Source organism: Apodemus sylvaticus, chromosome 13 (assembly GCF_947179515.1).
Source record: "Apodemus sylvaticus chromosome 13, mApoSyl1.1, whole genome shotgun sequence".
NCBI lineage: Eukaryota > Metazoa > Chordata > Mammalia > Rodentia > Muridae > Apodemus > Apodemus sylvaticus.
This window is the reverse complement of record NC_067484.1, coordinates 22,752,457-22,778,804: the sequence shown is the minus strand read 5'-3', so window position 1 is coordinate 22,778,804 and position 26,348 is coordinate 22,752,457. Positions and strand designations below refer to the sequence as shown.

Here is a 26,348-nt window from a genome sequence, read left to right as displayed (position 1 = left end):
CCTATTATGCCCTAAGGTCAGATCCCTGTCCTAGCTTTAAATTTTATGTCACCTGAAAATCATTTAAATTTATATCAGCTTTCTCAGGATTAAACAGCTTGGGCTGTCTATGAGTCTTCAATACTATCAGAAATCTAAGAGTGACCAATATTAACTGAAAATATAGAGAAAGCTTAACATAACTTTTAAGACTTAAACATCATGTACTATGGATTTTTGACATTTTGAAATCCAACATTCTATGTAATGTGGACTGTTGTCTATTAAACTACCTTCAGCTATTTCTGATTTAAACCTAGAAAACACCCTAACAACAAACTCAGAGCCTTATATTTCTATTTAGCCCTAAACTCATAGACTTAAACACATCTCAGATCAGTAATAACAAAGAACTGGGTGTAGATCCTGTACTTTCAAATTTAGTATTTATACCAATGAAAGCCTTGATTTTGTATCAAAATAAAACCTGTATCAAATAAGAACTTATGCCTTGAACTTAATAACAATTATAAAGATTTTAGTATCACAAAGACAGATTTTTTTCACTTAATATTTTAGAATCTAGTCTCCTGGAGGTCTCCCTTATTTTGACCTCTCTCCCAGAGGAGCAATATAACCACAAAGTTTAACATCACATCGATCATGACAATTTAAACAAGTTAAAATAAAAGAAATAAACCATTTGTACCAACTTAAACCCAAAATTCTCAAGCACCTGCCACATTGAGCATCTTGTTAAGACTTGTTTTCCTTTTCAGGAGGCGTCAGAGCCAAACTATTTTGTCTCTCCTTTTGTTCTAAGTTGGAGTGCTTGAGTCACATGACCTGATTTTGGCGCCACAGAGTTGCTTTTCAGTCAAAGTCAAAATAATATCGTCCATCTAAGTCCAAGAACACAATACAAAACACAATACAAAACAACACCACATAGACAGCCTGACCCCGCCACTGTCAGGCCTCTAGACTCAAGAACACAAGAGCAAGGGAAATCACACAATTTGCCCCTAGAGGGGCCCAGATACCAGATTCCAGCAGAATATGGCTTCCGCCATTACTGACTTGCTGTTTACAGATGGAGGAGGACCTTATTCAGCTTTCCTGCATCTAAAGCTTCCTCTAGACCCCCCCACCCCCACCCCCGCGGTCTCAACTCTAGCCACAGTCAGTTGAACACACTGCACCAGACAGACTCTCCGAGCCCCCAGAAGCTTGTAAGCAAAAACAAAGAGCTTTCAGACACAGTGAGACAGACAGAAAACAAACCCGTGATACCGTCTAATGGTCAAAATGTAGACAAAGACACAAAACTAACAAGTGTTCCAAACACACTCATCTGCATCTGGACTTAAACAAACAGCCGCCAAACGCAACCTCTGACCCGTGGGATTCCACATTCACCTTTTTTTCAGTAGGAGCAGCACTCCGTCCCCTTCGTTCCAAAAAAAAAAAAAAAAAACAAAAAAAAAAACACACAATCAGGCTCCCCTGACTGTGTCACACCCTCGAAGTGTCCTTCAGGGTTACAGCCTGCAGCCCTAGGGAGTCCCCTTCCCCTGCCACTGGGTTCTTACGACCCACAGTGGCGGCTGTGAACTAACCATGGAACAGGATTCCACATCTGCTCCGTTATTCCAAAAAACAGAAACCAAGGCACATACACAGCAGCGCCGCATTCAAAACACTCAGGACATTTAGAACAAAAACATCGCCGGCATACACACATTCCAGAGGGGATCCCCTTTACCTCCGAGTTGGTTCTCCCGTGTGAAGGGAAATCGCACTTCCCAGCCCATGCACCAAAAAATGTAAGACCCCAATAACCAAGGGTTCCCCAGCACCCCGCACCCCGGAAGGCGACACCCAAATCACTCGAGAGAAATGGTCTCGATGCAATAGCATGAGTTCTTTATTTCCAGAATTCTGGGTTCCACAGCCGTACCCCGCAGGGGTAGAGGACTGAGGACTCCGTGCAACTGAAGTCAGGGGGTATTTAAAGGGGAAAAAATTACAAGACAAGGGTTGGAGGCCACAGTTCACAAGGCAAGGGGTGGAGGACAAAACATGCACGGAATGGGTAAGTACAGAATGAGGAAGTAAGGAAGGCTAGAGATTATCTGGAGCAAACGTCCTTGGGGCATTGTATAGTTAAACATTGGAACTAGAACAGGGTGGGCTATCTTTCTCAAGCTGAAAGCAGAAAAACAAGTTACTCTATGACGAGCTAGTTGCTTAGAGGTGTAAAAACATTGAGTTGGGGGTCTCTCAAAACCACCTCTGTGGTCATGTCAGTTTGTCATGTTTCCGCCGGACCTGTGTCTTCCTGGACCCAGGGACCCTGGTTACCCCCGTGGCAGACCCCCACTCAGTCTGTAACAATATCCCACCACACAGATCTGTTTTTAAAGCCTCAGATGTCTTTGTTTAGTCTCATTCCAGATTTGGGACTCAATTCCCCTCTCTGCGCCTGTGTATAGAAAGGCCCTGCTATTTCTGCAAACTCTAGTATCCAGAGGCAGTGATACCTAGCCACACCTAGGAGCTTTCAAACTTGTCTCTTTGGAGTTGGGATTCAAAGAACAGCAGCAACTGTACTCTTATGGGTTCCTTTGACTCCCTTCAGCTAGTAGCCAAGATAGGTAGCCTCTGATATACAAAGTAGGGCTTTCTTAGTCAACGATCCATAGCCCAAGGTTTTTAACTTTTGTAGCAGTTCCTCAATGGTGGTTTTATAACTTACTCTCCTGGGAAACCTCTGATGGAATGGCAGGAAGTCTGCATTTATTGTCTCATTGAGCAGAGTTGGAAATTTTTGAAGTCTGGTCCAGGTTGGTTACCTGCTATAACCTCCCTCTGGGTCTTTCCATTTAAAAGCAAAGACCACTCAACTCAACTGCATCTTTCAGGCCCAGGATAGTGTGCTCCTGAAGAATCAGATTCAGGAGAGTCGGGGGCTCTGTTTCTTCACAGGTAGGCGATGTGTATTCCATGGCACTTGTCAGAGCATCAGGGTGCCTGTCTCTCCAAGCCACACAGCGTGGACTGTAATTCTCCTTTTGTTTCCTGGGTTATTTGGTATAGCTTAAACTGGATGTGGCTAATTGAACCAGTTAGTTGAACATTCATAGGAATTTGGGGTTGAGTGAGTCCTAGGGGTTGGTTTCTGCCCATACCTGCAGGAATATTTGTTGTTAATCTGAGAGACAGTCCAACTGTGTCTTATTATCAGAGAAGGTGAAGGTAGCTTTTAGTTTATGCAGAAGTCCTTGTCTCCTTCTCTACTATTAACACCATTTGATCTACCTCCAACAACTGGGATCTATTTAAATCTTTTTTTTTTTTAACTTTTATAACTTTTTTCCTAATATCTGGGGCCAACTAGGTGACAAAGGAAATCTTTTCAGCAGCTGTCTTTAGTCCTTTTAAAAAAGACTAAGCAAGTTTTGTTTAAAGTCTTCTTGGTCAGTGACAGGTTATTTCTTCACCATGGGTGAAATGAGCCAAATTAAGCCAGATTAGATTATATTAAAGGCAGGTTTATTGGGAAGCTGCTCTTAGGTGACTAAGTTCACTGGACCCCAAGACCTGTGAAGCCACCATGGGGAAAGTAGGGGAGGGGAGGAGAAGGAAAGTGAGAGGGAGAAGGGCAGCCTGACCCCTGGAAGGCAGAGTTCAGGGTTGGGGGCAGGGCTGGGAGAACCTGGAGGTCAGGTCTGCTTTGGTATGCATAATGTGCCCTTCAGTCCATTGTCTCAGGTCCAGAAACCAAACTTTCCAGCCTTTTGTCGATTATAAATAAATAAGGGATGCTATAATTGCCCACGACTACTTCCTGCTGATATTGGGGCACAGTTTTGGAGTGAGCAAAAAGCTGGAATGTCGGCCAAGTCCCGCCTGCCTGGAAGAGTTGGTTGTTTTACTGCTGTCCAGGCTGTTGGACCTTCTGGGTATGGAGTGAGCAGGCCCAGCTGAAGCAGTTTGTGAGGCAGTTCCAGAGCTTCTGTCAGTAACCTCTGGAGCTTTCCTGGCTCATTTTACACTTGATCTTAGCCAAGAAGCGATTCTCTGGCTCATTTTAGTGGTAGAGAAATAAGCTATCCGTCAGTGTTAGACAGAAGAGAAATTCCCTTTTAGCCAGGCTGCACTGTCCAACAGCAATTCCCGGCCCCTTCCTGGCCCCTCCTGGCTCAGGGATAGTTTTTCTACTTTTTTCAGAGAAAAGTAGGTTTTGAGTTTTCCAATTATACAGATCACTGGCTGGAAAGACATAAATCATGAAAGAGAAAGGAGTGGAACTTCCTCCCCCCTGCCCCTTAAGGCTGGGTAGAGCAGGTGGAGGAGCCATGGATAACCCCCTTGGGAACTATTTCTCCTTCCTGTGTGCACCCTGCTTAGATGGCAGGGCACCCTGGGTAAGACAGACCAGCTGTTCCATCCACCTGAACCCTGAGTAGTATCTAAACTACCAAACATGTGAGTGGCCTGGGGAGTAGGGCAGGTGGAATATTTTGTTTTGTCTTTGTCTTTTGTCGTTTTTGTTGTTGTTGTTGTTTCTTGTTCTTTTGGATTTCTTTGGGCAACCTGGCAAAGCCAAAGGATTCAGGTCCCCAACAGGAGGGGGCACAGGTCTTAAGCCAGGGAGGAAGTGTCTCATGCCAGAGAAAGTCACTGGTTACTATGGGAAACAGAACCGACAAGAACACAGAAACCCGTGAACACATGCATGTATATGTGTATACACGTGCACACACACACACACACACACACACAGAGAGAGAGAGAGAGAGAGAGAGAGAGAGACCCAGCTAGGGGTGGCCACCACACATTTAAAACAGGAGAATCTGGTGATGTGCCACACAAATTCTAGACATTGGATCAGTGTTTGTGTCTGACGTCTCCTGCATCCAAACAAAGGTACCTTAACCAGACTCACTGTTCAAATCCCACTGGGTGAGAAGAAGACCACTTCTACAACTTTTAAGCCAGATTTGAAGCAAGCTTCATTAAATACTAGCCAAGATGATGGACACTGGCCAGTTCCTTAATCAGGACTCTCAGAGAATGGCACCAAATTAGCAAATTGTCAGAGGTTTATGAAGGCAAACTCCATAAGGCTACATACTTCCTGCCTTGGTCCTGTTGGAGGCAAGAGTGAATCCTGACACATTTCCTGCCTGTTTGTGATTAAGCACATCCGTTGCAGTTGGGCAACCAAGCTTGTTTACAGAAGTGAAAACATGTGGCTTGTTAAGTTAAATGAACAACAGCCCCTAGCATTCCAGGAAATTATCTGTTCTGGGGCAAGTAGGGCTGACAGGTTAGAGGTACTTTGTTTTGTACATCTCTTAAGCACGGTAATTTAGACTTAAGATATAACTTTAGCTCTCACATTGCCGACCAGGTGACTTTCTAATCTGTTTCTTTGTGGGATGTAGGTATCAAATTCCTCCAAAACATTAGGCAGTGGTTGATCAAAGAAAAGTCCTGAGGACTTGGAACAACTAAGGTTGGGAACCCTTGACCACCACACTCTTCCCACTCCCAGGGGTCCTGAGGACTGCCCCCCACCAGTGTCTCAAAGTGTGGTCTCTGGGATGGATCTTGTTGGTGTTGTGCCCATGTCTCAGAACTCGAAGAGTTGCAAGTCCAATGTAATATAACAAAAGAGCCTTTATTCAAGTTAGGCCCAAATTGCAAACTTTTCCCACTACGTAGGCTATGAATGCAATCAATGTCCAGGCGCTTGAAGTTACCTTTAAACTAATTGCTTGTTAGGGGATGAGGTAGGTGGTCAAGGGTCTCTGGAATCCCTCTGGGCATCCCTTAGCAGCAGGGACCTCCCTGTGGTCTGAAAAATGTAAATTAGCCTCTCCCTTCTGGGAGGGGCAAGTGTCCCATGACGTTTCCAAAGTTCCTGTGTTAACCCTTTCATTCCTCCCTTTTCTTTGTGCATGCTTCAATCCTGAAGCAATTGCTGGTATTCTGATAGCTCATACTCCTGGTCTTCTTATCTAGTTCTTTGTATCTCTGCTTTAAGATCTTTAGCTGTACTGTATCTATGTGTTTCTTAAGACTAGTGACCAAGTGGTTCAAAATGTAGGGATCAAAGGTCAACAATAGCAGGAGAACAATTAAGGGTCCTAACAGGGTGGATATGTAGGTAGTTATAGACAAGGGGTGGAGTTAAGCCAAGACTGGATCCAGCCCCGACCCTGTTCTCTCTCTTTTCGACTTAGCTAGCCCTTTCCTCACCTTAGCCATTGACTCTTTAACAACCCTGGAATGGTCTATATAAAAGCAACACTCTTCAGTTAAGGCGTAGCCCTCCTATTCTGCAGTACTACTTCTGATAATGAAGTCAGTGACTGATGGACATTTTTATTCTCTCTATATCTAAATTAATGGCTGCCCTTTGACTGTCATAATTTTTCCCTTGTAAGACCAGAGTGGAAGTCCTGGTGACTGCCCCAGCCATCTCCAACCCCAACAGAAGGGAGACAGTGAGGTCTGTAACCGGTGGACAGGAACATAGGATGGGGGAAGGAACCAAAATCCAAGGGTCCCACCAGGCAGTCATCAAGCTCAAGTGATCTTGAGCTCGAATAGATTGTCCATCTTCTGTACCATCCAGGAGGGGTCTCGGAGGGGGTGGGGGCAGGTCGTCTGCAGGTTTCACATGGGAAGCATACACTCAGGTCTTCCATCCATGTTCTAGCTACTGTGCCCAATGCCTCCTGACATAGATCCAGTCACCAGTCTGGAAGCAGTGAAGGGTCTCTAGCATCCCTGGAGTATTTATGGTAGACGTTTTGGGCCAAATCTGATGTTCTGGGATACCTCCTGTGAGGACCCAGTGGACACCAAAGGAATTGGTGTACCAAACAGGATCTCAAAAGGGGTCAGGTTAAAATGGCACGGGCTGCTCTGGGCTCAGAACAGGGCCAAGAGGATGGGCACCACCCAGCCTGAGCCAGTCTCCAAAATCAATTTAGTTAAGGTCTCTCACAGGGACAGTACGGCCAATATTGCTTCTAATTAGTCCCCAATATCTCTGTCAATTCCTGACTTACCCTGAAGAGAAAGAAGCAGGACCGTTGCCCGATCCAATTACCTTGGTCACTCCGAAACTTGGGAAAATTTCTTCTAATATCTTCTTTAGCTATCATGGCAGCTGTTTCCTGTTTGGTGGGGAGCCCCAACCCATCTAGAGAAAGTATCCACAAACACAGGAAGGTATTTGTAACCATATTTTCCTGTCTTAACTTCTATAAAATCTCTCAATATACTCTAGGTTGTTCTCCCCTAGGTCTTTTGCCTCGTTTATTCTTGGCTGTGTAAGACCCCCAAAAACCGAGGGTACCCCAGCACTCCACTCCTCCGAAGGCGACACCCAAATCACTCTCGAGAAATAGTCTCTATGCAATAACATGAGGATTTCTTTATTCCAGAATTCTGGGTTCCACAGCTGTACACCGCTGTACAGCGCAGGGCTAGAGGACTGTGGACCACGAGTGCCGAATTGCGACAGCTTTTATAAATTTACGACAAAGCCCGCCAATCACAAACCAATCATTTCTTAGCATGGAGAGCCCGCAAAATGGGAGCCAATCTGTTTGTACCACTCCATAGTTTTTAGGCCAATCAGTTTAAATTATCAGAGCCCACGCTCAGTGGACCAATTAGTTTCCTATTTTCTCAGTGGACCAATTAGTTTCCTATTTTCTTGAATGTCTATAGTTGTGTGAAATCCTGTATAGGTGTAATGACATAACCAGTTTACAGAAGCAAGATAAGCTTAGCCCATTTCCAGTTACCTTGTGGGGCCAGGATCACCTATTCAAGGCCTTTCTGCTAGCTCTAAACAAAGGGCTGGCTCTGGAATGTGACCTTTTACCTAGTTTCTAACAAAGCGAGATAGCATTTTAAACTTCTGACTTCTTGGGGTCATTAGAGTTAGGCTGTATTATTTTCTATCCATTCAGCTGCATAACCATTCACTTGTTGGCATATCTTGCTCTGTTTCACTATCTCTCTGGCCCAAAACCTGAGTCTTATAAATATATACTTTAGGTCCCTTAACTGCTTGGACAAGCTTTTTATCCCCTACATGAGTCCATCTGTGCATTTAGCCTAGTAAGTCTTTTGCTTACTTTCTGGAGAATATAGTTCTCCCTTCTTGTGTGCACCATTTTCCTTTCTTGGTAATAGTTGGTAGGGTAGCTAGCGACATGAGTATTCTAAGTGAGGCTGTCCCTTAGTCCAGTCCCATTTCCCAGTGGGTGTGTCTTGCAGACCCATAACCGGGATTGACTCCTGCATAGTCACTTCTGGAGCCACTTGATCTGCCTGGTTATTGCCCACTGACTCTCTTCCCTTCTGACGTCCTGGGCACTGAATAATACCCACAGTTTCTGGGTTCATTAGGGAATCTAAGAGGTCCAAGACTTCCTGTTGGTTTCCTCTAATGTGAGCAGTCCTCTTGGCACATATCCCTGTGGATGTGGGCTGTGGCAGAGGCATACCTGATATCCGCATGGATGTTAATTTTCTTCCTGGCTCCAAGTTCCAAGGTCTTGGTAAGGGCAATTATTTCTGCTTTCTGTGTTGAGTGCCAGGGGGTGGAGGTTCTGCCTGGTTGACATTTGTGCTATCCACCACAGCAGCACCTGCTCATATCTGACCATCAAGGAGAAAACTGTTCCCATTAGTGGCTTCGACCTTCAGCAGGGGTCAGTTTCTCCTTTTAGGCTAGTTAGCTGTAACCTGTTGGGCAGGAAGTGTATCTGGGTTCCCATTTTGGAGAGTACCTCTCGCTCCAACAGAGGGTAGGAACAGTCTGGGGTGACCCTAAATTAATGGGCTACCCATCCCATCTCTAGGTCCACTGTTCTTCAAGTAGTCCCTGAATACATTTTGGTGCCAGTGACTTCTTCGATGCAAGATCTTTTCTTGGAAACAGGGCCATTGGCTTGGAGGACAGAGCATTGGGCCCCTGTGTCCTCCAAGAACTGAGTGGATTTCCCCTCCACTCTCAGAGTTATCCTGGGTTGAGCGAGGTGGTCAGAACCCCATCTCCCCTAGTCAGTGTCTTCACCTGGGGCTACCACCTTTGCCACTTGATGGCTTTTTCCCCCAAGGCCTGGGAATTCTTGCTCCTGGCTTCTGTTAGGACATTCTCAGGCCCAGTGGTCTCTCTCCTTATAATATGTGCACTGGTCTTTTTCTGTCTCTCTTCTCTGCTTTTCCTAACTACTTAACCAGGACTCTCTGTAGCTTACTTTCCTTTTATTTTCTTTTTTTTTTATTTTTCTCTGTTGCTTCTCCTCCTCTGTCTCCCTATCTCAGAAAACTGCACTAAATCCCTCTGCAGACTTTCTCAGCAACCTTCACTAAATCCCTTAACAGCTTATTTTTTTTTCTTTCTCTGCTCCTTTTCTTCCTCTGTCTCCATGTCTCAGCAAACTGTAGTAATTCTCTCAACAGCTTACTCTCTTTTTCTAACCTCTGAAGGTTTCTCCTGATATCTCTGCTAGCCTGGTCTATAAAAGCCATTGTCCCAGTAGTTTTATATTCCTTGCCCCTGGTGTCATAGGGTGTATATTGTTGGAATGCCTCTTGATCAACTCTAGAAAGACTGTGGTCCCTGTTTAACCCCTTATACCTTGGTCAAATTTGTGGGTTGCCATGTGGCCCCCTTGAGACATGCCATTGGAGTCTGGTGGTAGACCTTCAGGTGCCCTTTACCTCTTGTCATTTTAAAGTCCCAGTCAGGTCTAGTCAGGGAAAGCCCACTGTTCACGACAGCCTGGTCAATCGATGGTGCCCCCATGTCTGAGGGGGTATTCTTTTTGGCTTCTGTATTATAAATAAAAAACAGTCTCAAAGAGATTAATCAGTCTCTTGGAAAACATGCCCTTAGTGAGAGAATCCCCAGTACTGGCAGCTGGCAGGGCCATGGGGGCAAGGGTAGGGAGATACAGGGAGCATCTTGGAACAACAGGTTCGCTGTTGAAGGGCTTTGGGGGGATTGACTTCTTCTCAGGTCTGGATCTCTTCACTCATTCTTTCTTCTTCCTGAAGACCAGAACCTGTGAGGTGGGTCTTGGGAAAGACAAGCTTTTATCTAAGAGTGGGGAGGTGGGTCCTCCACTAGATTCTTTTAGGTAACTATGAAGACTTTCTAAATATAAATTGACTCTCTAAATATAAATTGAGCACAACTATTACCATTTTGTAAATTATAAAAGTATAAGATCTATCTAACACCCAGTCTATCATCTCTCAATCAACACTCCTGCCATGACCTCCTTTTCCAGGTGCCTCCCCATATCTCTCCCTAACTCCGTATCTCCCCATCACTGTACTGATGAAATTGGACAGGAAAGTTTCTGCAACACTTCACCCTTTCTGTTTAATTAAGAAAAGACTTTCTCTTCTATTGTTTTGATCACCTGCAAGTCAGAGCTCCCTACGGGTGGGTCATTCAGAGAAACAGACTATAAGTAATAATTATACACACACACACACACATACATACACACACACACACATACATACACACACACACATATACATACACATACACACACACATATATACATACATACACACTTTACATCTCCCTCCCCGTTACCCTCTCCTATCCTCCCTTCCACAGTCCCTCCTCTTATTCCTCCTCCTCTTCTCCTCTAAGAGTAGAACACATACACCCCATGCATCCCCCAACCCTGGCATATCAAGTCTCTGCTAGGCTATGGGCTTCTTCTTCCACTGTGGCCAGACCAGACAGCCAAATAAGGGGAACAGATTCTACAGATGGCTTTAGGGATAACCCCCACTCCAGTTGTTTGGGACTGTAGGAAGACCGAGTTACACATCTGGTACATGTGTATAGGGTGCCTAGGTCCAGCCATCTGTGTTCTCTGGTTGGTGGCTGAGAGCCTCCAAGGGTTAGGTGACTCAGTTGGTCTTCCTGTAGAGTTCCTATCCCTTTCAATGCCCTCAGTCTTCTCCCATCTCTTTCATAAGAGTGCCCAAGGTCCGTCCAATTTTGCCTGTGGGTCTCTGTACCCATCTGAGTCAGCTGCTGGGTAGGAGCCTCTCAGAGGACAGCCATACTAGGGTCTTGTATAGTATCATTAATAGTGTTATGGGGTATTTTTAGTTTACCAGACCTTGAGAGGAGAGTGGAGGGTAGGAGTGGATGGGGATGAGGGGTCTGTCTTATCAAGTTTACCTTGTGCTGGGCTGCTTGAAGCTAGTAGGTCAGAGCAGGGCTCCAAGGCCAGAGAGGGACTATAGGCACTAGGGATGAAGGGGGCATCTTGTCTAGTCCCTGATGAGCAGGTATATCCAAGATATGTTTTCATCTGGTATGAAAAGGTCACTCATACATTTTCAGAAATTAATGAGAAGAAATCTGTGTGGATCACAATGTGTAAGAAGCTTCTTTACTCCAAGAGAGAAGAACGTCTCCATTTTTCTTTTAGATAGGATTTTACTATGTTACTTAGGCTGCCCCAGCTTCCTAGGCTCAAATACTCTTCTGACAGCTTTCCAAATACCTGGAACTACAGGTGTACAGATATATATCTGTCTTGCCCTTCTCTCTTCCCACATTTTTTAAAAAATCATTTCATTATACTCATTTATTTCTTTGTCTGTGAGTATGCATGTTGAGGGTTGGTGATGGGGGGGCATGCAGGCACATACACACCATAGCACATGTGGAGGTCAGAGGACAACTGGCTGGAGTCAGGTTTCTTCCTCCACCACGTTTCCATCCCAGGGATTGGACTAGTAGCCTCTTTCCTCTGAGCCATCTGTCTGGTCCCACTTCTCCATTCTTGATCCAAGATCCTCCCCAGCAATTCTAAAGACAATGTGGCTTTAGCACCCAGAAAGCCATCAGCAACAAGTCTTGTTTGGAAAGAGAAAAATCACCTGTCAAATAATTTCCCTTGCCTTTCTTAGTGCAGCGAAAACTCAAAGAACAAGAAGAACTTGCTCTGCATGAACAGCGCATAAACGAAAGCCTGAAGGTGCTTCACCAGGAAGACATGGAGGACTTTGCCAGGTATGATTTCATTCTCTCTGTTACCTTTTGTTATGGAGAAAAATGTATCTGTAACATAGAGGGCAATGCAGCATTAATCCATACATTACTGATGCTGTTTTATATCAATGCCATGCTGGTCCTTCTAGAACATCAGAGCAAACCATAGGATTTCATATGAAAATAGGCACAAACTGTATTGGTAAAATTAAATCCCACTGTCATTGTGGGGTTGAATGTACACATTGGTTTTTAAGCTGTATGAACACTTTAAATAACAACAGAAATTTGCAAGAATTAAAAGAAAATTTAAGTATGGAGCTGGAGAGATGGCTCAGCCGTTAAGAGCACTGACTGCTCTTCTAGAGGTCCTGAGTTCATTTTCCAGCAACCACACAGTGGCTCACAAACATCTGTAATGGGATCTGATGCCCTCTTCTGATGTGTCTGAAGATAGCTACAGTGTACTCATATACATTAAATAAATAAATGATTCTTTTAAAAAAAAGACTTAGCAAAAAATTTCTTTTCAAAAAATTAAGTAGTTCAAGTATGTTTTCTATTATTGTAGCAAATATCTCAAGTAAAGAACTTATAAAGATTTAGGGCTGCGGGTGGGGCATCTGCACTCACCATGGTCTACAGAGTGATGATCCAAGGGAGGTAAGTAGGCAGGATCAAACTTTGAGACTGATTATTTTAAGCATACTTAAGCACAGCACAATTTGGTGAAAAATTTCCTGGCAATACTTAACTCTACTGGAGTAGAGTTCCATGTGCACAACAAAGCCTAAAACATGACTACATCGAAACTCTTTGTAAAGCACATGTGACATATTCCAAAGACATGGATTATATAGATTGACTGAAAAATAAAAACAGGATACAATCAGTGGAGCAGTTAGGACAGAAGTCTTCCCACCACCATTTGCACCAGAAAGCCAGGCAATGGCACAGCCTTCTGTGCACAGCCTGCCATGAGAGAATGATATCCCAGCAGTGCTTTCACTTCTGAGCATGGAGTTGAGGTCTCCACCTTCTCTCTGGAGGGGAACAGCTGGGAGTGCACAGGGCAGATGATCAGTGGAGCAGCTGGGATAGAGGTCTTCAGGCTAACATTTGTACCAGGGAGCCAGGCAGCTCTACAGTCTTCTGTGCACTGACCCTGCCAGAAGAGAGTTGGTCTCCCAGTAGTACAGATACAGGCTTACAGGCCCACAGAAGGAACAAGCTCCAGCCAGAGACATCAAGACCAACTAGCACCAGAGATAACCAGATGTCGAAAGCCATGCACAAGAACCCTACCAATAGAAACCAAGGATACTTGGCAACATCAGAACCCAGTTTTCCCACCACAGCAAGTCCCAGATACCCCAACACACTGGAAAAGCAAAAGTTGGATTAAAAATAGTATCTCATAATGCTGATAGAGGGCTTCAAGAAGGACTTAAATAACTTCCTTAAAGAAATACAAGCGAACATCGGTCAACAGGTAAAAGCCCTTAAAGAGGAAACACAAAAATCCCTTAGAGAAATACAGAAGAACATGGGTCAACAAGTAGAAGTCCTTAAAGAGGAAACACAAAAATCCCTTAAAGAATTACAATAAAACACAAACAATCAAGTGAAGGAACTGAACAAAACCACCCAGGATCTAAAAGTGGAAGTAGAAACAATAAAGAAATCACAAAGTGAGACGTCTCTGGAGATAGAAAACCTTGGAAAGAAATCAGGAGTCATAGATGCAAGCATCAACAACAGAATACAAGAGATAGAAGAAGTAATCTCAGGTGCTAAAAATACCATAGAAAACATTGAAAGAAAATAAAAAATGCATAAAGCTTCTGACCCAAAACATCCAGGAAATCCAGGACACAATGAGTAGACCAAACCTAAGGATTATAGGTGTAGAAGAGAGCAAAGATTTACAACATAAAGAGTCAGTAAATATCTTCAACAAAATTATAGAAGAAAAGTTCCCTAACCTAAAGAAAGAGATGCCCATGAGCATACAAGAAGCCTACAGAACTCCAAACATACTGGACCAGATGAGAAAGTCCTCCTGGCACATAATAATCAAAACATCAAATGCACTAAACAAAGAAAGAATATTAAAAGCAGGAGGGGAAAAAGGCCAAGTAACATATAAAGGAAGACCTGTCAGAATTACACCAGACTTCTCACCAGAGATGATGAAAGCTAAAAGATCCTGGACAGATCTCATACAAACCTTAAGAGAACACAAATACCAGCGCAGACTACTATACCTAGCAAAACTCTCAATCACCATAGATGGAGAAACCAAGATACTCCATGATAAAAACCAAATTTACACAATATCTTCCCACAAATCCAACCCTACAAAAGATAATAGATGGAAAACACCCACATAAGGAGGGAACTACAGCCTAGAAAAAGCAAGAAAGTAATCTTCTTCCAACAAACCCAAAAGAAGATATCCACACAAACATAAAAATACCATAAAAAATAACAGGAAGCAACAATCACTATTCCTTACTATCTCTTAACATCAATGGACTTAATTCCCCAATAAAAAGACATAGATTAACATGTAAATCTTCAATTTTATTAGAAAATGTTTGTAATTTCTCTTTCAATTAATTTAGTAATGTTTTATGTCTACCATTTTATTTGCATTATTTTTCATGATAATCTTCAATTTTAACGTTTGTCTACATATTTCTTCTATTTTATCAGAAATGTTTTCCATGTAAATCTCTAATTTTATCACCAAATGTTTTTAATTCCACTTTCAATCAACTTAGAATTATTTTTATGCCTACCATTTTATCTATATAATTTTCCAAGATAATCTTCAATTTTAACATGTTTTTCTACATATTTCTTCAATTTTATCAGAAATATTTTCCATGTAAATCTTCAATTTTATCAGAAAATGTTTATAATTCCACTTTCAATCATCTTAGGAATACTTTTATGCCTACCATTGTTATATCTATATAAAATTTTCCATGATAATCTTCAATTTTAACATGTTTTTCTACATTTTTCTACAATTATATCAGAAATATTTTCCAAATAAATCTTCAATTCTATCATACAATGTTTCTACTTCCTTTTTCAAATAATTTAGCAATGGGTTTTATGTCTACCACTTCACTTTAATTGTGCATGAAAATGGTCAATTTTAACGTGTTTTCTATATATCTCTTCTATTTTATCAAAAATATTTTCCATGTAAATCTTCAATTTTATCATAAAATGTTTTTACTTCCTTTTTCAATAGAAGAACATGCTTTTCAAAAACAAAAACAAACAAAAAACATATAAAAAACCCCCAAACCCAAATTCCACTCGGTTTCATTTCATTAGAAAAAATTACATAAAAGAAAAAGGAAAAAAAATAAAAACAGAGCGAAGCCCATAACAAGGGTCTGGGGGAGGATCTAGCAGTCTCAGCCGCACAGATAGCACAGAGGCCAGGAGGCTATTAACATGTCTTACTCCCTCTCTTCTTGGCAGAAAAGAAGTCATATATCTCTCCCTTTGAAGAGCCAACCCTGCGTGTTTAACATTCCTGGTCCTCCTAGTACTTATCTGTGAGCACAAGGACCTCCACGTTTCCTACATAAGGAGAAGTGCTTATTTTCTTCCATTTTGGGAGTTATGCCAGGGTTTGCAGACGGCTGTCCTTATCCTGTCCTTACAGTTTTATCCTCTATCCTAAAGTCCTTTTTATTTTTAGAGAGGTTCAGTATTGCCATCATGGTCTGGTGATCAGAGGACTTCTAAGAAGTTTCTACTTAAAAGTGTCTACTACCAGGCTGGGGTGCTGGGGAGGTGGCTCAGTGGATAAGGTGCTTGCTGCAGAAGCCAGAGGACTGGACCAAACCACAGAACCCACATAAAAGCTGGCAGCACTCAGACCCAAAAGATAGATGATCTTTGGGACTAGCTAGCTACAGTCATCAGATGGTAAATTCTGAGTTCAACATGTGACCCTGCCTCAATAAATAACATGGAGAGATGGAGAGTAATTGAGGAAGATACCTAGCATACATCAGAGACACCCAGCCTACATCAGAGTCGCCTAATAGCTAGATTAGTGGGAATGGCTTACACACAGTACTCTGAATGCCCTTAAGACTAAAATGCTAACATGTTTTACTGCTTTCAGCAATACCACTGTCCTCCAGTGACTGTCTTCTCTGGAATCAATGTATTTGAGTACCCAGTCAGGCTCAGGAGAAAAAGCAGGCCACTGTTTCCTGCAGCCTTTCCTTACTACCTTTCTGGGATGCAGTAGAAGAAGAGGGCCCACCTCTTCTAATTCAGTCATCCTCTCTGCCCTGGAGAGGGGGCCTCTCTGTCCATTCCATGATACTTGGTGTATACAAATATGTTCTTTTTTTTCCCTTCCTAGAAGAGTATGCTTTTGTACCTTAGCCTTTTGGTAGAATGATAAAAACTAGTATGTAGCCTACACTGTTGACCTTCTCTGACTGCTTACTGACTGCAGATGCTTGCCACCCAATCTGATAACCTGTGTTTGATCCTCAGAACTCACCTGGTAGAAGGAGAGAACAGACTCCTACAGGTTGTCAACACACACACACACACACACACACACACACACACAACTCGTGTGTGTATGTGTGTGAGTTTATCGTGGCATGCATGGGAAATTCGAGAACAATCTGTTGGAGTCAGTTTTCACTTTCTACTACATGGATCTTAGGGGAGAAACTTAAGTCATCAGGTTAGGTGGCAAGCTCCTTCACCTGCTGAGTCATCTGGAGAGCCCCTCCTCCCTGTTTCAAGAAGCTTGTTGCTGGAGATTTGAAAGGGTCTTTGTGAGTACCACCTCTTCCCACCTAATGTACACTCAACTGGAAGATGAGAAAAGCCTGTCAACTGGAAGCACCGTAGATCCCTATTGCTACCTGGAAACATTCAAAATCCATGGTTTAAGACAACGTACTCCCTCTTACTCTGCAAGTTGGCCAGGTTCGACTCAGTGGTCCTTTCTTAGGAGAGCTCATGTGCTTGAAGTCAGATATGAACTGAGACTGAATTCACCTGGAGGCTTGGCTGGGTAGATACTTAAGATACCTACTCGTGTCACCGGTAGTGCATCTCACCATGGTAGGGGATCTCACCTGTGTTAACAGCTAGAACACCTTCCTGGCTTGAGGCCTGGAGTACTGGTAGTTGGTTAACTCATTCTGAGAGAGAACATCTTCATAGCAAGTATTCTAAGAAACAGAAGTTACTAGGCCCAGGCTAAGTTTAGGATCAGCAGAGGACCACCTTTGCCATATTCCGTGGGTCATACCGACATGTATAGGACCTGTGCAGATTCACAGTGATGGAGAAATAAACTCTACCTCTGGTTACAATATCAGTGTCTCTCAAGGCTGAAAGGCATTTCAGAAGGGAGATAGGATTACAGCCTGTTTTAGAAGACAGAATCTCCCACAGAATGATATCTAAACAACTTTTTCTTATAAAAGTTAGTAGCTATTTTAACTGCCACTTATGACTATCCAACAGTTCAATTAAATTATGATATTACCCTAGATAATACAGACCACACAAGATTACATATTTTACCTATATTACATATATGTAATATATGTATATATGCATATGTATACACATTATGCATTTATTTGTTACATATTTTACAGATATTTACATATGTATTTTTACACATATATGTATTCACATATATTACTTTTACATGTATTTGTATATGTGTGTATTTACATATATTACATATATGTAATATATAATGCATATATTACATACTTTTACCTGCTTGTCACTAATACAAAAGATAGACAAAGATACTTTGCTTTTCATCCCAAAGCTCTCTAAGCACTATCTAAAATGCTTTGGTATGTTTTCATTTTGATTTGAGACAAAATGACCCAGGCTGGCCTCAAATTCAGCATGTAGCCCAAACTGATCTCTAACTTGTAGCCGCCTGCAGCCACATGTGAACTGGAGACCTGGAAGAGAATTCTGGGGATAAACGGGAAGGTGACGAAAGAGAATTGAGTCAAGACGACAGTTTGCCGATCAAGACTGACTTTACTATTATTTAGCCAATATATATAGTCTTTAGAAAACAACCTTGCCCCCCTCCACACACACACACACACCATGGCTGTGAATTCCTTGGTTCTTCTTCTCAGTGGGTCGCTTGCTTCCAGTCACGCAGGTCTCTGCTGGTCTCCAGGTGAGACTGCCCTGAGGCAGCCTTGGTTGTCAAGGTGAAAGCGGCTGTTTGTTCTCAATGGAGATAATACCAGCGGAAGGGTGGAGGCTGCCAGTCAGGAATGTGACAGCTTGAATAGGCTGGGTAACACCAGCGGAAGGGTGGGGGCTGAGAAGTCCAGCTCAATGCTATGGGGGAAGGGACAATTCCCCCTTAATTATTTATTTTTAAAAACTCAGTGGATATATATATATATATATATATATATATATATATATATATATCGTTCAATGGACGACGGGCTTTTAACCAGTGAGGGAAAAACAGAGGTCCGACCCCCTTAAACATTAAACGACATCTTTTTCAGAGGAGAGGAAATAGACTGCCTTAATAATTTAAGGACAGTCTCTCAATGTCAACCCCTATGCAGCCGGACGTGCTTTTCAGGGAAATTCGGAAGCAGGATTTTTCCTTTTCCCTTGCAGTGCCTTGCCTCGCACCTCAAACTGATGCCCATGTTTGTTATATTAACAAACATGCATAGTTCCGAATACTATGCAGCCTCATTTTCGAGGATCCACTGGTAAAGTAAATGCTCTGTGATTATGAGCTGGCCGGCTGGCCTCTATAGCCACCCATCCTCATCCTGGCGGCCATTGCTGTAGAAGCCGATCTTCTGAGTGTTGTATCTGAAATATACCTGCTTGAAACACAAAAGGAGATTAAGAGAAAAATCCTGCTTGGTCAGTATTGGAAGGCCCAAGGCATTCAATTTCATTGCAAATTTGTGGCTCAGGCAAGAGGCCTGGCTTGCCAATTAACTGTAAGAACACAAAGGAACCTTTCTTCCCAAGTAAATGAGAAGCGGCTTAGGGAATGCCTTTGTGAATTAATTATACTTACCAGCAGCTTTAGGGTGTGTTTACCTGTCTTATTAATATCTCTGGCAGCCATCGTGCTCCATCTTCTTTTTGAGAAAAAATACAAACTAACCCTCTCCCCCAAATTAAAACAGGGTCTGGACCATTCCATGTATTAGTTAAAGGGTCCCGCCACTTAACCATGGCATAGGAATTGGAATTGGTAAGGCGCCAGTGCTTGTCTGCTGCAGATAGAACTTTAGAATCAGTCTGCAGGAAATTTAAAATGAACAAAACAAAAGCAAGATGTGCTTTGGGTGACCGGGGGGGGGGGGGTATAGATTCCCCTTCTTTGCTTTAAAAAGCCAGTTTTTAAGGGTGCGATGAGCACGCTCGATGATTCCTAGACCCATTGGGTTATAAGGAATTCCAGTTTTATGTTTAATACCAAATTCTTTACAAAATGAGATAAAGTTCTTACCAGAATAGGCTGGTCCATTGTCTGTCTTAATGACCTTGGGTAATCCCATGGTATTAAAGGCTTGTAAACAATGATCGATTACATTTTTAGAGGCTTCTCCCGAATGTAGGGAGGCAAAAACAAGTCCTGAGCAAGTATCAATGCAAACATGTATAAATTTTAATTTTCCAAATTCTTCATAGTGAGTTATATCCATTTGCCAAATTTGATTAGGTATAAGGCCTAGTGGGTTAACCCCAAAGTGAGGCACTGGTGCTAAAGTAAGGCAATTAGGGCATTGTTTTACAATCATTCTTGCTTGCTCCTTTGTGATCTTATGACAGTCTTAATGTATGGCTAGAAAGATGAAATTTATCATGATCACGTCTAGCCATTTCTAAAACTAAAGCCTCTCCTATTAGAGCTCTGTCAATGTGCTGATTGCCTTCAGCTAAGGCTCCAGGAAGACCAGAGTGAGCGCTTATATGGCCAATGTAAAAGGGATTTTTCCTAGCAAGAATGATACTTTGCAATTGTGAAAACAAGGATCCTGCTGGCGTATTAGAATTAAATATGCCACAGGTCTCTAATTGTGGTACAGAAAATGCAACCTAAGCACTGTCAGTAAAGAGATTCAAAGTACTATTAACAGATTGAATGACACACAACACTGCTGTCAGTTCTGATAACTGAGCAGAAAGCCCAGGGGTCTCTATAACCACCTGTTGATTATTAATAAGATATCCAGCTCTTCCTTTGGAAGAGCCGTCTGTGAAAATTAAAAGAGCGTTATGCAACGGCTGTAAAGATGTCATTTTAGGAAATACAACCTCATGCATATTTAAAAACGTTATCAATTTGTCTTGAGGAAAATGGTTATCTATAGTCCCTTCAAAGCCTATTTGAGCAAGCAACCAATCCGTGCTATGCTGTTTTTAACCAAGCATCTTGATCTACGTTATAAGGCTGAATAATAACATCTGGTTCTTTGCCAAAATAAGTTAGCGCCTGTTTTCTTCCAAGCACAATTACTTGGGCTACTGCCTCATAATATGGCAAGATATTACACCTTGAAGACACCCTCAAATGAATCCACATCAGAGGAGCCTTTTGCCATAATAAACCTGTAGGCGAATGAGTCGTATTAAAAATTAGCAGATGCAAAGGTAAAGAATAATCTATATAGGTAACAAATTGATTTTCAATAGCTTTCTCCACTAACTGTAAAGCCAAAAGTCCTTCTGAAGTTAATAATCTAGGGGATGTAGGATCAGCATTACCCTTTAGAATATCAAACAAAGGTTGTAATTCTCCTGTAGTAAGCTTTAAATATGGCCGAAGTCAGTTAACATCACCCAATAACTTCTGAAAATCATTTAAAGTTTTTAAATTGTCCCTGTGAATAATTATCTTCTGGGAAAAAACAGCTTGATCTGTAAGTTTGAAACCCAGATAGTTATACAGATCCTGGGTTTGTACTTTCTCTGGAGCTATTTGCAATCCTTTAGCGGCTAAAGCTTGCTGTAAATCTTTAAAGCATAAAAGTAAAGTCTGAGGATTTTTTCCTGCAACCAGAAAATCATCTGTGGTAAAAGGTCTCTCCCCCACACTTAGGACAGATTTCTGGGGAGCAAACTGATTGCCAGCTTATAGCACCCTGTTATCCGGGCAATCACTTTTAAAACGACCCAGACTACCTCATTTAAAACACTTTTTATTTCCTTGTCTCTGCGAAAGTATTCCCTATATGGTGGTCCCCTGCAACGTTGCGGCCATTGCTAGACCCTGATTATACGAGGGGCCAATTTCAGAACAGAGACGAATATAACCAGCCAAGTCTGTCTTCCCCCTGTGAGGTCTGATGGCCTCGCGGCAGGCTGCATTAGCATTTTCATAAGCTAGCTGAGTAACCAATGGATATTCTGCCTGAAAATTTCCAAAAATTCTATTAGCTGTTTTTAATAAGTCCTGAAAAAGCTCATCAGGAGCCTGTTCGACACCTGTTAAGTTTCCACGAAGATCTCTCTTTGATGGTAAAAGATTCCAAGTACTGCGGGCAGCCATCACAATCTGCGCATACACTGTGATGGGAAACCCAATCTGATTAGTATTTCCTTCATATATGCCTTCTCCCAATAACATATCAACATTCCATTCTGGATGGCCTGCCTGAGTATTTACTGTGGCAGATCTTTTGCTAGCCTCATGCCATTCAGAACTCCAAAGCAAGAAATCTCCTCCTGATAAAGTAGCCTTACACAAAGTTCTCCAATCCTGTGGAGTTAAATTTGACTCTATCACAGTATCCAATAAAGCTTGTGTAAAAGGGGCTGTAGGTCCATACTGAGCTACAGCTGCCTTTAATTCTATTATCACTTTGAATTCCAATGTCTGATATTGTCTAATTCTATTCTCCTGGTCTGCGATCTCAAGGACAGGAAAATCAAAGAGTTCTGATGTATCCTGCCCTTCTTTCCCAAGCCCCTGAGTGGGCAAAGATCCTTGCTCTAACTCTTGCCTAGAGACAATTTTTTTTTAACTTAGAGTGGGGAGTCAAACCCTATCCCTTTCGCCTGAAGCAGCCTTAGGATGCTGCGGGGCACAAGTTTCCGTGCGAACTTTCCTGTCCCATTTTTCCCTATCTATCTGTCCCAAGCAGCCACTATGTCGTGTCAACATAATTCTGCTTGCCTAGCCGTATCCATCTGCACCCACAACAATAGTTTCAAAGGAAAAAATTTTACACTAGCGCTAGCATTTAACTCCTGTAGTTGTTTACCATGCAGATACCATCTTCTTTCCATTTTTTTCTGCGAAGCTTCGCCAGATAGGGTCACCTCAGGAAATTCTCCTGTACCAGGTCTGTCCCTGTTCAGGTGCCATTATGTAGCTGCCTGCGGCCACATGTGAACTGGAGACCTGGAAGAGAATTCTGGGGATAAACGGGAAGGCGACGAAAGAAAGAGAATTGAGTCAAGACGACAGTTTGCCAATCAAGACTGACTTTACTATTATTTAGCCAATATATATAGTCTTTAGAAAACAACCCTGCCCCTCCCCCCAATGGCCGCGAATTCCTTGGTTCTTTTCCTCAGCGAGTTGCCTGCTTCCAGTCAAGCAGGTCTCTGCTGGTCTCTAGGTGAGACTGCCCTGAGGCAGCCTTGGTTGTCAAGGTGAAAGCGGCTGTATTGTTCTCAATGGAGATAACACCAGCAGAAGGGTAAAGGCTGCTAGCCAGGAATGTCGCAGCTTGAATAGGCTGGGTAACACCAGCGGAAGGGTGGGGGCTGAGAAGTCCAGCTCAATGCTGTTGGGGAAGGGACACTAACTCACAGCTCTGCCTTGGCCTTATGAGTATTGGGATAACAGTGTGTACCATCACACCTGTCAAGGTTAAGCTTTTTGTTTATTTGTTTGGTATTTTTTCATTGTTTTCCTTTTTTGTTTTTTGTTTTGTTTTCTTTTTTGTTGTTGTTTTGAGACTTTTGCTATATTGTCCTGGATGGTCTGGAGTTTCAACATAGATAGGCTAGCCTTAACCCTGTGGGGATTCTCCTGCTTCTGACTTCCAAGTACTAGCAATATAGGTGTGTATCCTAACACCTGGTAAAATTCAATATTTGTCACCTTTATGTGCATATGTATGATGGTTTGTATATGCTTGGCCCAGGGAGTGGCACTATTAGGAGGTGTGGCCTTATTGGAGTAGGTGTGTCACTGTGGGTGTGGACTTAAGACCATCATCCTAGTTTCCTGGAAGCCAGTATTCCACCAGCAGCCTTCAGATGAAAATGTAGAACTCTTATCTCATCCTGAACCATGCCTGCCTGGATGCTGCTATGTTCTAACCTTGATGATAATGGACTGAACTGCTGAACCTGTAAGCCAGCCCCAATTAAATGGGGCTTAAAAGAATTGTCCTTAAAAGAATTACCTCGGTCACGGTGTCTGTTCACAGCAGTAAAACCGTAACTAAGCCAAAAGTTGGTACCAGGAGTGGGGTATTTGCTGTAATAGGCCTGACCATACTTTTGTCTGGAAGAATGTGGATTTGGGGACTTTGGATTTGGAGAGACATGGAATACTTTAAGTGTGGCTTAATGAGCTATCCTAGTAAGAATATGAAAGGCTTAGTTGCTGAGATTGATTTGAACTGTGCAAACCTATCCAAAGAGAGTTCAGTGGAGAAAAATTTCTGTATGTGGCCTAGAGACTGTTTTTGTAGTATTTTGGTGAAGAACATGGCTGCTTTTTGCCATCACCTGAAGACTGCCTAAGGCTAATGTGAAAGATTAGCATTGACATTAATTGTCAGATTAATTGCATTGACAAAGGAAGTCTCAGAATCAACCATCATAGACTTTGTTCTCTGGTTAAATATCATGAAGAGAATTTTGAACAAGCATAGTAAACTTACAAATTTAAAATATAAAATATGTAGTTCGAATATTAAAGGGACACCAGGAAGTGAAATGGAGCCAAACCTATGCTCTAGGAGCCAGCAAATTAAGGAAATGGGACTTTGGGGCAAGATCCCACCTAGCTAAGTTTAGATCCAGGCATGGTAGTACACACGTCTAATCCCAGGAGACCAGCATGCAGATCTCTTGAGTTCAAGGTCAGTCTATAAAGCAAGACCCAGGACAGCCAAGCTTAGGGAGAAAAGGAGTTGGAAAGCATAACGCTAGTGACAATGTCATAGAACAAGGGGAACGTGTTCCAGCTCCTGCAAGCAGCAAAACTTGGTAGTTTCAGCCGTGTGTCCCTGGCTTTAGAGTGAAAAGTAGATGAAATTCCTGGGACAGTTGATGCTAATTAGCTGGAGCTAAGAAATTAGTGGTGATAAAGAAGAGACCAGTATTACTGAGGTGAAATCTTCTGGGAAGTGTCTTCTGAGAGCACAAATAAGCTGTGTTCCAGAGATAGCCAAGGTTGTATCTCCTGCTGCAGCTGTACTTGGTAATGTGTAAGAGTCACCCAGGTGGTACTGATTTTGAAGGCATAAAGAGGTCATGAAGAACAGCTGCTGCTTGGCACTGTGAGAGGCCTTGGAAGGCCACTGGTGAAGGTGCAGCCTTAGTTGTAATTTATGGCCTAGGACCGAAGGGATCATGCAAAGGATTTTGACGCTTGCCACCATGAAGGGAGCCTATGAGAGGCTATTGGTGAAGCCTAGTTGCAGTTGAAGACCCCATTGTATTGGAGATGCCAGTAGCATGGGATGATCACCAAGAACAGAAGCTACAGTGGAGTGGATTAACCTGAGTTTAGCATGCTGCAGAGGGCAGAGCTAGAGAAGTGACCCAAACTTTTTTGAGGAGCCCATAAGATCATGTATGGATCCCAGACACTGAAAAAAGAATCTGTAACATTGAAGTTGCCTTTGAGACCCCAAGATGTTCAAGATGCCAGAGTTGTGGACTATCTGCTGAAGAATGCTGCTAACAGGGAGTGGAACCAATCCAGAAGAAAGAAGTTTGTTATAGTCAACAAGAATGAAAATGGAGTTGGAGATCTGAAGACCACTTTGACATCAGCCATAGAGATACAGAGTTTGGAGTTTGCCCAGCTGGTTTCTTGTCTTGCTTTGGGATTATAGTTAAGTGATTGAATTAATCTTCAGAAGAGACCTTTAAGGTTGTTGAGACTGCTATACATGATGGGGACTTTGGAAGTTGGACTAAATGTACTTTTTAAATTTTGCCATGGCTAGATACATTCCCCCATAGATCCATGTGTTTGAACAAGCCTATGGGAGCCAGAGAGTGTAATGTGATGGTTTGTATATGCTTGACCCAGGGAGTGGCACTATTAGGAGGTGTGACCTTGTTGGAGTAGGTTTGTTACTGTGGGCATGGGCTTAAGACCCTCATCCTAGCTGCCTGGAAGTCAGTATTCTTCTATCAGTCTTCAGATGAAGATACAGAACTCTCAGCTCCTCCTGCATCATGCCTTCCTGACACTACCATGATTTCTGCCTTGATGATACTGGACTGAATGTCTGAACATGTACACCAGCCCCAATTAAATGTTCTTATTAGAGTTGCCTGGGTCATGGCATTTGTTCACAGCAGTAAAACCCTAACTAAGACAACATGTGATGTATATGTGTGCTCATGTTCGAGTGTGGCTATGCACAGGCCATTTGAGCACAGGTGGAGGTCAAATTTGCATTTTAACCTTGTTTTAGACATTCTTGTTTGCTGCACACACTAAGTAGCTGACTGTTGAGCTTCAGCTTGTATGTGTGTATATGTGTGTGTGTGTGTGTACTGTACAGGCATGTGAGCATGTGCTCCTATGAGCCCATGTGACAGTATTTATGTATGCAGTATTCATGTTAACTTTTAGTCTTCTGAAATAACTCTCATCATGCCTCTGTCTGCTTATCTAGGCCTAGACCTGGATGCTTGTAGCCTCCATACAATCTAATCTAGGCACAGAACATTTTCAGTTCCTGTGATTTACTGCTAAATGAGCTCACCCTTTCTTGTTCTTTCTGAACTCTTATTAGTTGGTTTAACTCAGATGTTCTGGCTCAACCTGTTCCCCAAGCTGACGGATTTAATCTAGCTTCTGTCGGTTTCTCACTTGCTCAGCTTGGCCTTAAACTAACTCTGGCAATCTGTTCTAATATGCTGGCTCTTTCTCATTCTGTGGATCATTCTGTCTTCATCTATGTCTAGCTTGTTCTCTCTTCAACCTGTCTCTATGAAACTCTCCCAGTAAGGTAACCTCCTCCTCCTCTCTCACTGGACTGCTCTCTCTTAA

At 42.6% G+C, this 26,348-nt stretch overlaps 1 protein-coding gene across 1 annotated transcript in view; it reads left to right on the top strand.

Annotated features, from left to right (window-relative positions):
• Cfap53 (cilia and flagella associated protein 53) overlaps positions 1–26,348 on the top strand; it is a 109,670-nt gene that overhangs the window by 35,040 nt on the left and 48,282 nt on the right. The window contains exon 7 of the mRNA XM_052201446.1: positions 11,971–12,073. Coding sequence (XP_052057406.1) covers positions 11,971–12,073 — 103 coding nt within the window. The remainder of the gene's footprint in view (positions 1–11,970; positions 12,074–26,348) is intronic.